Source organism: Myxine glutinosa, chromosome 1 (assembly GCF_964187855.1).
Source record: "Myxine glutinosa chromosome 1, kmMyxGlut1.1, whole genome shotgun sequence".
Taxonomy (NCBI): Eukaryota; Metazoa; Chordata; class Myxini; order Myxiniformes; family Myxinidae; genus Myxine; species Myxine glutinosa.
The window spans coordinates 60642239-60659198 of record NC_136261.1 but is presented as its reverse complement, the minus strand read 5'-3'; the positions used below and the strand labels follow the sequence as shown (position 1 = coordinate 60659198).

General features: G+C 48.3%; 1 protein-coding gene across 1 annotated transcript in view; it reads right to left on the bottom strand.

Annotated features, from left to right (window-relative positions):
• The window catches only part of MRPS35 (mitochondrial ribosomal protein S35), a 65552-nt gene that overhangs the window by 18616 nt on the left and 29976 nt on the right, over positions 1–16960 (bottom strand). The window contains exon 4 of the mRNA XM_068112113.2: positions 3706–3766. Coding sequence (XP_067968214.2) covers positions 3706–3766 — 61 coding nt within the window. The remainder of the gene's footprint in view (positions 1–3705; positions 3767–16960) is intronic.

The following is a 16960-nucleotide window of genomic DNA, read 5'->3' as shown; positions in this document are numbered from 1 at the left end:
CTCTCCCAGGTTACTCCCTCCTCCGGTATGATAGACCTGAGCCTCGTCCTGGAGGTGGGGTTGCTATCTTTATAAAAAACTCTCTTCCTCACTCGCCCTCCACTGCCCTCTCTCCACCTCACCCCCAGGAATACCTTTGGCTACGGCTTCCCCTTCGCTCCCACCTTTTGTTCATATGTGTGTTGTACCGTCCACCAATCAGCGATGACTCCATCTACATCTCACTGTCTGATAATATGGACCAACTTCTATCTACCCATCCCAACTCTCTCTTCCTCATATGTGGTGATTTCAATTGTCACCATGCCAGTTGGCTGGGTGTGGGTACCTCTCTCACCAGCCATGGCTCTTCAGCAAAGGACTTCTGCGACTCACTGGGACTGACACAATCTGTCAATTTCCCGACCCGGATCTCAGTCAACGGAGCATCTTCTCTTCTGGATTTGGTTATGACAAACTTCCCTGAAAATGTCTGCTGCTCTTCTTCTGCTCCAATCGGCTCATCTGATCATGTGCTTGTCAAAGTGGACATCTCTCTGACCATTCTCAGAGAGCCTCCTCAGCGTCGACGAGTCTGGCATTTCACTCAGGCCAACTGGCACGGTCTTCAAGCAGCCATCAATCATCTGGACTGGTCTCCCATCTCTACCGCCTCTGACATCAACTCATCCTGGGAATTCTTTCAAAGTAAATTGCTCTCTCTCATGCACAGATTTATACCATCTCGTCTTCAGTTGTCATACCCTTCCTCCCGTCCATGGTACACGGAATCTTGTGGTGAGGCTGTTGCCCTGAAACAACTTGCTTTCGTCTCCTGGAAAGCAAATCCAACGGAAGGAAATCTCATTTCCTTTCACAAAGCCCGAAACAAGTGTGTGTCCACCCTCAGGAGAGCCAGGAAACAATATCTCACCATTCTCAAGACTGAACTCTCTTATCTGTCTCCCTCTTCCAAATCCTGGTGGCGTCTGGTCAAATCTGTTTCTGGTGTTTGTTCCCCCTCCATCCCCTCCCTCACCTCAAACGGCTTAACGGCTGACTCCGCACGTGAAAAACCTGAATGCCTCAACTCTGTGTTTGCCTCTAAATCTTGTGTCCCAAACCCATCCCTCTCTGTACCCACCGTACCCAGTCGTACCCAGCTGCTCCTGGACTCTGTGTCCTTTCCTCCTGACAAGGTGGAAAAGTTTCTGTCAACCCTCGACTCTGATTCTGCAACTGGTCCTGACGGCATCAGCCCACGGGTCCTAAAATCATGTTCTTCTGCTCTTTCACTCCCTCTTTCTGTTCTCTTCACCCTCTCTTTTGCTCAAGGTCATCTGCCATCTGCTTGGAAATCAGCCAACATCACCGCTTTGCACAAAAAAGGTGCAAAAACAGATCCCAGCAACTACAGACCAATCAGCCTTCTCCCAATTATCAGCAAAGTCATGGAATCCATCATTGCTTCAGATATTAAATCTTTCCTCTTCTCCAATGGCTTGATCTCTGATCATCAATTTGGTTTCAGACCTGGTCACTCTACTCTGGACATGCTGCTTCTGCTTTCTCAACAATGGATGGAGGTCCTCAACGCCAAACAGGAAATTAGAGCTGTCTCCCTTGACATTTCACGTGCCTTCGATACGGTCTGGCACCCTGCTCTGCTCTCCAAACTCTCCTCCTTTGGTATCCATGGAAATCTCCACGCATGGCTGGCGGACTTCCTCTCTGGTCGTAGTCAACGTGTGGCCCTGAATGGGTTTCTCTCATCTCCTCTTCCTGTTCAGGCTGGAGTTCCCCAAGGTAGTGTTCTGGGCCCTGTGCTTTTTCTGGTCTTCATCAATGATCTCTCTGACTCTCTTGAAAATCCTCTCTATCTCTTTGCTGACGACTCTACTCTCTGTCGCTCCATTCCTCATCCCTCAGATCGGCAGTCTGCAGCCTCCTCACTCTCTGCAGACCTGGACAAAATCACAGACTGGTCAAACAAGTGGAACATGTCTTTCAATCCTGACAAATCTCACACTCTTACAATGTCTCTCCGAAAGGACCGACTGGACAACCCTCCCATCTACTTTCTCAACAATCCTCTCCAAGAAGTTCTGTCGCTCAAGCTTTTGGGTCTCACTATCTGCCATGATCTTTCTTGGGAAAACCACATTTCCAAGCTGGCCTCCAAAGCCAGTCACCGACTGGGCATCCTCCGTCGTGCGAAGTCCTTCCTTGGCACACCTGAGCTCCTCACCACATACAAGGCTTTCATCCGCAGCTCAATGGAATACTGTTCCCCCCTCTGGGCTGGTGCTCCTGCCTCACACCTTGCTCGGCTTCACGCTGTTGAGGCCAAAGCTTTCAGAATCATTGGAATCTCCTGCGATGTAGTCAACGCCGAGGGCCTTTCACTCACTCACCGCAGGCAGGTTGGTGGTCTTTCTGTCTTCTACCGACTCCTCTCCGGCCTTGCTCCCCCAGCTCTCTCTGTGCTCTGTCCCCCCAATATTCCTTCAGGTTGCACAAGATCTGCCTGCAACCCTCTTATGGTTAAACTGCCAAAGTCTAGGCTCTCTGCTCACCTTCACTCTTTCATTCCCCTTTTCTCCCGCCTCTGGAACAAACTCCCCCACTCCCTTCAATCCCACTCCTCCCTCCAGGTCTTTAAAACAGCTGTTCACCACCATCTCTTATCGTACCCCATCGAAAACCTTGATATTTTCTACCCCCGGTAATTCACCCCAGAGTCCTTGCAGTGTTCATATGTTTTAATCCTCTCCCACCTCCCCCCCAAGTCCTCCCGATGTCCCTGCTCTCAAATGTTGTGTTTGTGTCCTTCCCCCTCTTCCCCCTCTCTTTTGTGTCCTTCCCCCTCTCTCCCCATCTTGTCTGCCGCTCCCCTTGTTTTTTGTGTTTTGTGTGTCGGTTTGTCTTTTTGTGTGATTAATGTTAGCTCTTTCACGAGCCTCGATCTTGTATACAAAAAAAGAAAAAAAAAAAAAAAAACCCTAGCCGCTAGCCCAACACCAGGGTTTTTTTTTACCAGTTTTAACTGGACTGAATAAAATAAATGGAGAAGTTGTAAGTAAATATTTATGCACAAAGCATAATTGGGAAAAAGAAGACGACGACCAAGTTTGGTGACTTGGCGAAAGGTGGTGGAAGAAGAAATGCAGGCAAGGGGGTTAACAAGGGGATATGTAAAAAATAGGGCAAAATGGAGAAGATTGTCACGGCTTGAAGATTGTCATGATTTTATTCATGAAACGGTGAGAGCGAGGAGAAAGGAAAGAGATGGACACCCTCCATTAAATTATACGGATAGAAGGCAATTCATACAGTTTCAGCATGCCATGCCCAACATAGCAAATGCCTCAACGTAAGTTATTCATTGTAAAGGTGGTTGAGGCTCGAGTATAAAATGACTAAAATAATTTAAAAAAAACTCAGATATACAATTTATCCTTAAAGTTTAAGCAGTTTCTTGGGATATCCATTTTTATCAATAAAATGAGGCCACTTTCGGGCCTTCCGAGTCCACCATAAATTGTGATCATTTAAATGTCCTATTTGTCCAATGAGTCCGGAAACATAACATTATGAGGTAGAGATATTGAATAAAAAGCCCAGCAAGAAAAATGACGATTGGAATGAGCGGCGTTATATACCAATTGGACACAATGACATAAACAATAAAAGATAAAAAGGGCAGCACTGACAGTAGGGACTCACGTTTTAATGCTGCACAGTGCTTCTTAATAGCTGGCGGAGTGAGGTGCAGGAAGTTTGCAATCTGTGACAAGAAATGCACGGACATGAGCCTGGAAGCGAACGGAACTTTCACAGGACATCAGGTAGCTTGCCTCTGCGAATGCAACAAGGAAGTCATCTGGAATCGGATCCTAAAAGCGCAAGACTAAACGCTTCCAGCGACAAAACCATCGTTTGTAATGCATTGCGATGGTGTCATAACGTACAACAGTCCATATCCATGAATGAAATTACAAAGAAAATAAAAACCGACAGAAGAAAAAACAACTCACCTTCAAGTTGACCATTCTGTTACATAGCTAGAAAATATGACAATTAGTAACGGCCCATTTTGGGTTTTAGCCACAAAATATGAGGCCTCCACTGTAACATAACTGTATTTTATGGCTGGGAGGATAGCCTCGACCAAGAGGTATAAGCACTCGGCCTCAAAGCTGTCTCACATGGGTTTGAATCACGATGCAGCAATAAACTGTCATCCTTGTGTTTTGCAGGCAAGGTGATTCATCAATTTGTGCACCATCCCGTGGATGGATGTTAAGCTCTCGGATCAGTTGTTGGATATTAAAGAAGAAGTGTCTTTCGCAACAAGTACAGTGCGCATTCAGAAAGTATTCAGACCCCTTCACTTTTTTCACATTTTGTTATGTTGAGGCCTTATGCTGAAATCGTTTCAATTCATTTTTTTCCCTCATCAAACTACACTCAATATCCCATAATGACAAAGAGAAAACAGTATTTTAGAAAGTTTGGCAAATTTATTAAAAAGAAAAAACGGAAATATCACATTGACATCAGTATTCATACCTTTTGCGATGACACTTGAAATTTAGCTCAGGTGCCTCCCATTTCTCTTGATCATTTTTGAGATGTTTCTCCACATTGATTGGAGTCCACCTGTGGTAAATTCAATATTGATTGGACATGATTTGGAAAGGCACACACCTGTCTATATAAGGTCTCACAGCTGACAATGTATATCAGAGCAAAAACCAAGCCATGAGGTCGAAGGACTGCCTGCAGAGCTCAGAGGCAGGATTGTGTCGAGGCACAGATCTGGAGAAGCGTACAAAAAATTTCTGTTGCATTGTAGGTTCCCAAGAGCACAGTTGCCTCCATAATTCTTAAATGGAAGAAGTTTGGAACAACCAGGACTCTTCCTAGAGCTGGCCGCCCGGCCAAACTGAGCAATCAGGGGAGAAGGGCCTTGGTAAGAGAGGTGACCAAGAACCCGATGGTCACTCTGGCTGAGCTCCAGAGATCCTGTGTGGAGATGGAAGAAACTTCCAGAAGGACAACCATCACTGCAACACTCTACCGATCTGGGCTTTATGGCAGGGTGGCCAGACGGAAGCCTCTCCTCAGTGAAAGACACATGAAAGCCCACTTTGAGTTTGCAAAAAAGCACCTAAAGGATTCTCAGACTGTCAGAAACAAGATTCTGTGGTCTGATGAAACCAAGATTGAACTGTTTGGCTTCCGTCTGGCCACTCTGCCATAAATCCCAGATCGGTGGGCTTTATGGCAAAGATGATCAAGAGAAATGGGAGGCACCTGAGCTAAATTTCAAGTGTCATAGCAAAGGGTGTGAATACTTATGTCAATGTGATAATTCAGTTGTTTTTTAAAAAATAAATTTGCAAAACTTTCTTAAATCCTGTTTTCTCTGTCATTATGGGGTATTGAGTGGAGATTGAAGAGGGAAAAAAATGAATTTAAACGATTTCAGCATAAGGCTGCAACATAACAAAATGTGAAAAAAGTGAAGGTCTGAATACTTTCTGAATGCACTGTAGGTTTCTTGTCTCTGACACCCTGAGCAAATGACAAAATTTCTGCCAAAACTGCACATAGGTGGAGCATAGCATCAAAAGCTTAGACCTCAGTGCATTGACTCCCATCTATACAACTGAAGTGTGGGGGACAGAGAGAGAGAGACAGAGAGACAGAGAGACAGAGAGACAGAGAGAGAGAGAGAGACAGAGAGAGAGAGAGAGAGACAGAGAGACAGAGAGACTTTGACTTTTATGTGCTTTTATTATAAAAGTATCAAAACACACACGGAAGAACACCGCAAAATTTTTACAAGAAAAGGAAAGTTGTACAAGCAAAAAGGATGTATATACATGTATATGTGGACATTGAGCGTAAGTATAATTTACAAAAACAAACTCAACACCTCATCTGTAAAACAATCGTCGTTCACACTGCCGAACCTTATCCGGGCCGACACTATTCCTTTAAAGCAAAACAGCACATTTTCATCTCTGCCACTCAATTTGATCTTCCTAGTTTTATATATTGCAAGTTTAGCAATTCCGCACAGAAAATTCAAGAAAGGGACCGCTGTCTTGCTCTTGGTACTCCTTTCAATGCCATACACAAAAATTGCAACAGAAAAAACAAACTTAAATTTATAAAAGAACTGTTGGAGGAAACAAAAAAGGGGTACCAATCTCTTACATTTCACAAAAGCAGGGGTCACATTTTCAGCCTCTTCACAAAAAGGACAAACATTCAGTACAGAAGGATCAAACTTATTAAGTAAGTATTTGGTGACCAGGGCCTGATGAACTAGTCTCCAATTTAAGTCTCCGGTTCGACCTAAAGTTGGAGACCTATACATCTCTTTCCACACTGGAGATAGGAACGAACTAGCCGGAATGATCTCATCCCACCGATTTTTTAAAGGTTTTGTGAAACCCGGTATAAGCACCTCTTGGCATATCCCAAAAATAACTTTTTTTCCCATCATATGGAACACACCGCAACCATCTGACTTTGAGAAGACACACTGTTGTTTTTTTTAGGTGACTTGGAGCTCGGGGAAATAGAGACGAGAGTCCACCACTTCATCTGCCCCAGTCCACCCGATATTTAATTCCCTGAAAGTTTTAATCACAACTCTCAAAACTTTGTCCACCATTCTAGATGACCGAACCCCCACTTTTGATGTGAGAGAACCGGTGGATAACCATCCATTTAGGGAAGGCTTCATCAGGTCTCGCACTCTGTTTATTCCATTACAGGTGAAGCAATGCATAAATGACCTGGAGGTTGAAATTTCAGGAAATAAAGGATTCAGAACCAATGGCTCATGCATATATTTTTTTGCATCGTAGGACACCTCTAATCGTTGTATTCCAAGGACTTGCCAGGCATTCAGAAGGCTCTGATGAAACTCGGGGAGCAGAGTCGTGTTGACATGCTGCAGGTCCATGAGGAAGAGCTCTCGGTCATACTTCAACCCATCTGCTTCCTGCAGCCAAGCGTTTGTGAGAGGCCGCCACGGGACACACTCACCATACAATAAACGCTTTATCGTCAACATGCGGAAAGCCATTATCCGACTCGGAACATGTATCAAGCTTTGGCCACCTGCATTTCGGGGTCTGCACACCGTGTCTGGTCCAAGCCAATGGTGGCCTCCCCAGAAAAACTGAGTTAGAACCCTCTGAATGCCTGTGACCAAGTATCTCGGAGGTTGGAGGGGGATAACTTTATGCCAAATAAAAGGAACCACCAGGTTATTTATTATTGTCACCCTTGCCTTAAGCGATAGAAGGTGGTGCAACCGTTTCCATCTAGCCAGTTTCTGCTTAATTCTTTCCAAGAAACCCTCCCAATTTTTTTGTTCATATGCTTGGACTCCGACAAATAACCCTAAATATTTAAACCCCTCTTTGTTCCACTGCATTCCTCCTGGTAACACAGGCAGAGCTGAGGAAGGTGGACTGGGGCCCACCCATAAGGCAACACTTTTGTTCCAATTTACTTTTGCCGTGGAGGCGAGCTCAAACTGGGACAGACATCGAAAGACCTCACCCGCATCATTTTGGCTGGAAACAGCAACACAAATGTCATCCGCATAAGCTGAAGTAACCATTTTGTGTTTTTTTGTTAAGGAGACTCCTTCCACTGAGTTTTGGAGCAAAGCTAGTAACGGTTCGACCGAGAGACTGTATAGCATTCCTGAAAGCGGGCAGCCCTGACGGATGCCTCGCTGAAAGGGAAAAGGGCAACATAAGTGTTGTTTACCTTCAACAGACAGGATGCATTTTCATACAACAACTTAACATAGGAAACAAAATTTTGTCCAAAACCAGCTCTCCTTAGTACAGCAAACAAAAAAGAATGGTCAACACTGTCAAAAGCTTTTTCTTGATCTAAAAGAACCAAACCAAAACCATGAGATGTAGTACGACCGAGACTGATCAAGTCTCTCACCAAAAAAATGTTATCGTAAATAGAACGCTCAGGAACACAATAAGACTGATCAATATCAATCAAAAGGGGGATGACTTCCTTTAGACGTATCGCGAGCGCCTTCGACAATATTTTATAGTCCGTATTTAGGAGTGACACAGGCCGCCAATTTGTGGCGTCTTGCAAGTTCCCTTTTTTTGGAAGGAGACACAAAACTGACCTCCGGCAACTTAGTGGCAATTCACCTTGTTCAAGGCTATCATGAAAGATGTCAAGTAGAGTAGGGCCTAGCATGTCCCAAAAGGCCTTGTAAAATTCAACTGGGAGGCCGTCAAGTCCAGGGGCTTTCCCATCTTGAATTCCTTTAAGAGCAACAGTAAGTTCTCCGAGAGAGATGCCAGGCTCCAGTTGTTGTCGCTGGTCTTCAGACAGAGATGGGAGCAGTTCAAACATCTCGTTTCTGTTTTCCTGGTTCACAGTTCTCAAGGCAAACAGCTTTGAATAAAAGTTTTGTAATTCATCTTTGATGTCACTTTGAGAAGACAGAAGCGCACCGGCAGAAGAGCGCAAAGCGTGAATTTGTTGAGGGATCTTGGCTGTCTTTTCCAAGTTGAAAAAGTCTTTGTTTGGTTTGTCAAGTTGGATATTGTCCATTCGCAGTCGGACGAAAGCACCAGATGCACGCTCTCTCACCATTTCAGCCAGTAGTGTTCTTTTCTCTGACAACTGCTGGACATTTTCGTTGGACATTCCAGATTTCTGCTCACAATAAAGTATATCGTTTTTTAAGGCAGTTATCACACCGAGTGTGTTACAGGTATTATAACGACAGTATTGCTGGCAAAAGCACTTAATTTGGGATTTTGTGCAATCCCACCATTGCCTTAAATTTAGGTAGGAAAACTTTTGCATTTCACATTCCTTCCATACCATTCTGAATGCTTCTTTGAAATGCTCACTTTGTAAAAGTTTGACATTGAAAGTCCAATATGCACTTCTACACACGTGATGAGGTAGGCCACATACAACAACAACCATGTGATGATCAGAAAAACCAGATGGCCTTATATAAGAATTCTTGACAAGATTTACCTTATCATGGTTAACATAAATTCTATCCAAACGAGCCATTGTCAAAAGATTTCTTGCGGCACAAACCCACGTGTACTGCCGGATGTTAGGGTTCTGTACCCGCCACACATCCACAAGTTGAAATTTTTTAATGAGCTGTGCCAAAGGCCTTGCACTCGGTGGATGAGGCTCAGGAGTGTTTCTATCAAGTTGTGGGTTGAGGGTACAGTTGTAGTCTCCCCCCACGCAAACCAACATGGACAGGTCAATAGTGCTTAAAAAACCTGCTAACTTGTGAAGAAAAGCACTTCTTGCAGAGTTAGCACTAGGGCAGTATACATTAGTCGTGCAAATCTTTTGGTTACCGCTGACAAACTCCACAGATAGTAAATGGCCCTTGCAAATTTCTCTACATCTGATCTCCAATGGCTGGAGTCTAGGATGTAAGACTACTGCAACACCAGAGAGACAGAGAGAGAGACAGAGAGACAGAGAGACAGAGAGACAGAGAGAGACAGAGAGACACACACAGAGAGAGAGAGAGAGAGAGAGAGAGAGAGAGAGAGAGAGAGAGGGGGAGAGTGAGAGAGTGAGAGAGAACAGGAGAGTGAGAGAGTGAGAGAGAAGAGAGAATAAAGAAAAAGAAAGAAGAGAAAAAAGGGATATATGAATAACAGGCAAAAGTGATCAAGAGTGCACATTAAATTTGGCAGTGACATAAAGAAACATGGGAAAAGCGTTGAAAGCAGATGTAACACATCATTTGCATGTCCAAACCGCAAGGCAAAAGCAACACAAATCACATGCTTCTTGGCACTGTTCGGATAAAGAGCATTATTGGCAAGGGACGGTGAAATGAGATATGTATTCTGTCTTGTGCTGAATCATTACAGAGAAAGTTTGCTTTCATCCCATTCGGTAGCAAGCAGCTATTTTTATTTTTTTGGTAACACATCCGAAGCTCATGAAAGGAGCAAAATGAAAGAAGGTAAAAAGGCAACGTAATAACAGTGGGGCAGAACAACAGACGGACGCAACAAGCAAGTGAATGAATGAGCAAAAAGAGGGAGGAGGGGAGAGGAAGGAGGCAAGTGCCAAACAAGTTCCTGGAGGCACTTTAACAAGGTGTCTGGGCCATTCACTAGGTCAATATCAAGTCTTTTTCTGGAGTATGCTCCATCTCCATGCATTTCCTCACTCCAAGTGGCACGACAGCTCACTCTGCTCGTGAGAAGGCCATATGCTTCAATTATGCATTTCCTTACAAAAAAAATAATTGCACCCAAATCATCACTCCCGACACCCAACCTATCCTCTCGTACCAAACTGCTCCTGATCTTGAGAAGGTGGGGAGGTTTCTAGCAAACCTGAAATCCGATTCTGTGACAGGCCGAGACATCATCAGTGCACTTATCCTAAAAACCTGCGCTGCTGCTCTAGCTCATCCAATGTATGCCCAGTTCACTCAAACACTCCCTCTGGGTCAGTTTCCATCTTCCTGGAAGTTAGCCAACATCACGACAATACGTGGAGATGGTGCAAAAAACGGCCTATGAGCTTGCTTCCAATTATAAGCAAGGTCAGGCAATCTATCATTGCAGTTGACATCAAATCCTTATTTTTCTCCAATGGCATGATCTCAGATAAATCAGTTCTGTTTTAGACCCGGCCACTCTACCTTGGACATGGTTGCTTCTACTCTACCAACAATGGTTGGAAGCAATCAATCTCAGCCATGAGATCAGGGCCATTTCTCTGGACATGTCTCAAACCTTTGATACAGTCTAGCACCCGACTTGATCACCAAACCATCTGCTTATGGCATCCCAGTCCACCAACTCTCATGGATCACCTACTGCCAGTTCCTCATCTTCATAAATGTTCTTTCTCATTCCCTGGAAAATCTTGCCACTCTCTTTGCTGATGTTTCCACCCTCTGCCATATCATTTCTCAACCTTCAAAACAGGCAGGCAGCTCGCTGCCTCTACTTTCTCTGCAAACGTTTATAGAATCAGGAGCTGGTTTTAAACTTTGAACCTGTCTTTCAACCACGAGAAATCACATGCGTGTGCGCACGCGCACACACACACACACACACACACACACACACACACACACACACACACACACACACACACACACACACACACATCTCGTTTTTTCATTTCTGTTCCCCACAATTCTATCCCTATCTTTCATTCACAGACACACACACACACACACACACACACACACACACACACACACACACACACACACACACACACACACACACACACACACACTCTCTCTCTCTCTCTCTCTCTCTGGGTGTCTCTCCCCCTCTGTGTGTGTGTGTGTGTCTCTCTCTCCCTCTCCGTGTGTGTGTGTGTGTGTGTGTCTCTCCCCCTCTGTGTGTGTGTGTCTCTCCCCCTCTGTGTGTGTGTGTCTCTCCCCCTCTGTGTGTGTGTGTCTCTCCCCCTCTGTGTGTGTGTGTCTCTCCCCCTCTGTGTGTGTGTGTCTCTCCCCCTCTGTGTGTGTGTGTGTCTCTCCCCCTCTGTGTGTGTGTGTCTCTCCCCCTCTGTGTGTGTGTGTCTCTCCCCCTCTGTGTGTGTGTGTCTCTCCCCCTCTGTGTGTGTGTGTCTCTCCCCCTATGTGTGTGTGTCTCTCTCCCCCTCTGTGTGTGTGTGTCTCTCCCCCTCTGTGTGTGTGTGTCTCTCCCCCTCTGTGTGTGTGTGTCTCTCCCCCTCTGTGTGTGTGTGTCTCTCCCCCTCTGTGTGTGTGTGTCTCTCCCCCTCTGTGTGTGTGTGTCTCTCCCCCTCTGTGTGTGTGTGTCTCTCCCCCTCTGTGTGTGTGTGTCTCTCCCCCTCTGTGTGTGTGTGTCTCTCCCCCTCTGTGTGTGTGTGTCTCTCCCCCTCTGTGTGTGTGTGTCTCTCCCCCTCTGTGTGTGCGTCTCTCCCCCTCTGTGTGTGCGTCTCTCCCCCTCTGTGTGTGCGTCTCTCCCCCTCTGTGTGTGCGTCTCTCCCCCTCTGTGTGTGCGTCTCTCCCCCTCTGTGTGTGCGTCTCTCCCCCTCTGTGTGTGCGTCTCTCCCCCTCTGTGTGTGCGTCTCTCCCCCTCTGTGTGTGCGTCTCTCCCCCTCTGTGTGTGCGTCTCTCCCCCTCTGTGTGTGCGTCTCTCCCCCTCTGTGTGTGCGTCTCTCCCCCTCTGTGTGTGCGTCTCTCCCCCTCTGTGTGTGCGTCTCTCCCCCTCTGTGTGTGCGTCTCTCCCCCTCTGTGTGTGCGTCTCTCCCCCTCTGTGTGTGCGTCTCTCCCCCTCTGTGTGTGCGTCTCTCCCCCTCTGTGTGTGCGTCTCTCCCCCTCTGTGTGTGCGTCTCTCCCCCTCTGTGTGTGCGTCTCTCCCCCTCTGTGTGTGCGTCTCTCCCCCTCTGTGTGTGCGTCTCTCCCCCTCTGTGTGTGCGTCTCTCCCCCTCTGTGTGTGCGTCTCTCCCCCTCTGTGTGTGCGTCTCTCCCCCTCTGTGTGTGCGTCTCTCCCCCTCTGTGTGTGCGTCTCTCCCCCTCTGTGTGTGCGTCTCTCCCCCTCTGTGTGTGCGTCTCTCCCCCTCTGTGTGTGCGTCTCTCCCCCTCTGTGTGTGCGTCTCTCCCCCTCTGTGTGTGCGTCTCTCCCCCTCTGTGTGTGCGTCTCTCCCCCTCTGTGTGTGCGTCTCTCCCCCTCTGTGTGTGCGTCTCTCCCCCTCTGTGTGTGCGTCTCTCCCCCTCTGTGTGTGCGTCTCTCCCCCTCTGTGTGTGCGTCTCTCCCCCTCTGTGTGTGCGTCTCTCCCCCTCTGTGTGTGCGTCTCTCCCCCTCTGTGTGTGCGTCTCTCCCCCTCTGTGTGTGCGTCTCTCCCCCTCTGTGTGTGCGTCTCTCCCCCTCTGTGTGTGCGTCTCTCCCCCTCTGTGTGTGCGTCTCTCCCCCTCTGTGTGTGCGTCTCTCCCCCTCTGTGTGTGCGTCTCTCCCCCTCTGTGTGTGCGTCTCTCCCCCTCTGTGTGTGCGTCTCTCCCCCTCTGTGTGTGCGTCTCTCCCCCTCTGTGCGTCTCTCCCCCTCTGTGCGTCTCTCCCCCTCTGTGCGTCTCTCCCCCTCTGTGCGTCTCTCCCCCTCTGTGCGTCTCTCCCCCTCTGTGCGTCTCTCCCCCTCTGTGCGTCTCTCCCCCTCTGTGCGTCTCTCCCCCTCTGTGCGTCTCTCCCCCTCTGTGCGTCTCTCCCACTCTGTGCGTCTCTCCCTCTCTGTGCGTCTCTCCCACTCTGTGTGTCTCTCCCCCTCTGTGTGTCTGTCCCAAAATCATTGGGATCTCCCACAACGAAGCCGAGTGTCTGGGCCTGTTACTTTTGTATCGTCGACAGGATGGTGGCCTCTGCATTTTACCACCTCAATTTTGGTCTTGCACCCTCTGCCCTCTCTTGGATGTCCCTTGCAGGTTTCTGCAGGACACACACAGTCTACCAGTAACCCCCTTCTTGATAAACTCCCCAAATCCAACCTCACTGCTCACCTCCAACAATTTGTGCCTCTTTTCTCTCGGATGTGGAACCAACTTCCACAGTTTATTCAGTCCCATTCTTCCCTCCATGGCTTCAAGATTGCTGTTCACTACGACATCAGGTCATCCATAATCATCATACAAACATAATCTGTGGTCATTGGCAAAATATTCAAAAGAATGCCTCCCAAAGGCATGCAAAATCGTGCTGCATCGATCGTAAATATCCCTCCACCTCAGACATGTTTAAAGCAATAGGTACAAGGGGAAGCTGTTATCAGGATTCTTCAGTCTGCAGTACATTTATTTGTCTTGCTTGTGTGCAGAGTTAACCTCATAATGAGTGACAACCTCATAACGAGTGACAACCTCATGCATGACCACCGACTGAATGCATTGACATATTTTTATTTCATGAACCCTGCTAAATAGAACAAACTGCAGTAGAAACTGGGCAATGTTATGACCGTAGGCTTTGGAAAAACGACGGGCCTAATAGCCTTTTGGTACTAGTTTAGTCAAATAAGATTGTTTATAATTGAGGATGCCTGAGTAATGCGTTTTTCTGAATCTGCTGACATAAATCGGAGCTTCCGTACATTTTCATGCCTCTCCGGTGATGATACGAGGCCAATATGAATAAAGCAACCAAACTCACGCGAATTACAAATATTGACCCAGTCGAGCAGGCAACCCCCTACCACGCATCCCCATGACGTGGCCTGAAAGAGCAGGTGAAACGAGATATCTGTGAGCACAAAATGATCGCCACGGGTAAGCATCCCCCGACATTGGCGATCCAATGATGACCATATTTATCTATGGCTGCCATATGGCCCTGACCATCAACATTTAGGGATAGAGTGTAAATTAAGAAAATGTGTCTCATCTATAGCCTATCCATAAAATTCAACATCATGAAAATCGGAGAAAAAATATTCAAGTCATTTATCAAAAACGTGTTTTTGTTGATTGGGAAACGATGCAAACTAGAAGACAAGCACTCAGCAGAGAGCATGCCTCCGCCAGGCTGGACAGTTTACGTTTTTGTATCCCACTGAAAAAACAAATTCCCTTTTTAAGGAAATTTTTTCTCTGCGAGAGCGGGGGTTAGCCTTGCGTGCCCCATGACAATAAGGCAAGATAAAAAAAATGAGTTGGTGATCGTCCTTTTTTCTCAAAAGTTCGGGTAGGGAGGGAGGTTTTTATTTTTATTTTTTATTTTTTTTTCCTACTTTCCATTGAGTTTTGTTGACATGGAAAAATATGAAATAAAGACTCCTTTCTCCTCAAAATGATTTAATTTCTTCATTCATCTCACAGATTTACAGACATTGCCCAAATCTCTATGAAACACAGTGTTTGTGTGATTTTGGATGATGTTGAATGTCCTAGCTGAGCTTGGTAGTGAAAGGGCAAGACACCTGTACATGTATATACACCATGACATCGGAAAAACAGATAAACACCATGCCCTTGGCACCTTGGCACCCAAGTACAAGAAGCATCATCATGGGCAGCATTCATGAGGACACTAAAAACAGTTGGTCGACTATCGGGTTCCATCCTGTGATCCGTGGCCGTGTCTGCAGCCAACACAAATTTGAGAAATGAGCCAAGAGTCTTTGTCACATCAGAAACTTTGCAAGCTGGTGAAACTTTCGTCATGTCAGTTTTACTGGGGCCGGCGAATACTTTGACAAAAGTACCGCGTGTATCGTCAGGCAATGGCTCCCTATCCCCATCATACTTGCCGTCTGAGAACTCTGCATAGAAGTCCGAGATTGTAACATCCAACTCGATATTGCACGCAAACCAGTCCTTCACCGTCTTGGAAGAGCCCTCACGGGCTATTGATGCGATCATAATAGGCATTTCAAGCCGATTCTAGCACGAATCGATACAGATTTCAGCGGGAAAAATCTCACACAATAGCCGCCATGAATGGCTAACGTAAAATGGGTGAAGTTGCCTGAGGCACTTGCGACGCTCTGCGCAGCACGCACTGCGCATGCGGTGCAGACGGCGCCAAATTTGACTGAAAAGATCGTTTTTGAATGATTTTTTTCAAAATAAAAAATAAAAAAAGTTTCGGGTCGGGTGTGTTTCGTAGGGTCGGGCGGGGACGATCACCAACTCATTTTTTTTATCTTGCCTAATCATGGTTCTAAAGCGCGGCGTTACGCGCGCTGCTTGTGAGCAAGGAGGAAGCGGACAAGCGGTAACATATAAACGTCTTTATTGTAAGACTACACTGTAACACTGTACTGTCCCGGGCTGGGCGCCCGGTGTATATCATGAGGCCACGCCTACCCCTGGTGCGTGGCCACCGCCCACTTGGTGCGCGGAATGATGTCACCACGCCAGTGGGCTTTTGTGTCCGCCACACGCGCCCCCCCAGAATTCCCGCGCACCTGGAGGGCCAGTTTGCGGGGCAGACGAATGACCCGGCCGAAGCGCCCCCTGGCGATCGGCGGCGTCCGGGGTGCAGGGATGCCAGGTGGGATGCCCCTGGCTGCCCCTGGGATGGGTGCAGGACCGGGGGGCGGCGTGGCGGCGGGGCTGGGCGGTGCCGGGGGTCCGCCCGCAGGAGGGCGGCCCCGACGTGGGGGTCGGGCCACTGGCGGTGGATGGTCCACATCGAGGTGGGCTGGCTTGAGGCGGTCTACCGAAACGCGGTCAGGAGTACCGCCGATGTCCAGGGTGAAGTGCTTCGCCCCGGTCTCCAGCACGCGGAAAGGCCCGTCGTACGGGGGCCGCAGTGGTGTCCGATGGGCATCGTGGCGGACGAAGACGTACTCCGCCGTGCGAAGCTCCGGGGCGACGTGCGTCGGTGGGTGCCCGTGGCATGCCGTTGGCACCGGGGCGAACCTCTGGGCGGTCTCTTGTAGAGCGGAGCGCTGCTGTGCCGCGGACCATGGTGCCGTGGAGTCGGGGAGGAACTCGCCCGGCACCCGCAGCGGTTGCCCGAAGACCAATTCCGCCGCGGATGCGCGCAGGTCCTCCTTGGGCGCCGTCCGGAGGCCCAGCAGGACCCAGGGGAGCCTGTCGACCCAGCCGCCGTCGCGGAGGGTGGCCCGGAGCGCGGCCTTCAATGAGCGGTGAAATCGCTCACACAGGCCGTTAGCCTGGGGATGGTAGGCCGTGGTTCGGTGCAGCCGGACCCCGAGCCCCTGCGCAACCGCCCCCCAGAGCTCCGAGGTGAACTGGGGGCCGCGGTCGGATGAGATGTCTGAGGGGGCGCCGAACCGGGCGACCCAGGTGGCGATGAAAGCCTGCGCGACATCGGCCGCCGTTGTCGACGCCAAGGGCACGGCCTCCGGCCACCGGGTGGTGCGGTCCACCATGGTGAGGACGTAGGTGAAACCCCGCGAGGGGGGCAGAGGTCCCACCAGGTCCACGTGGACGTGGTCAAACCGGCGTTCCGGCACCGTGAACGGGGCC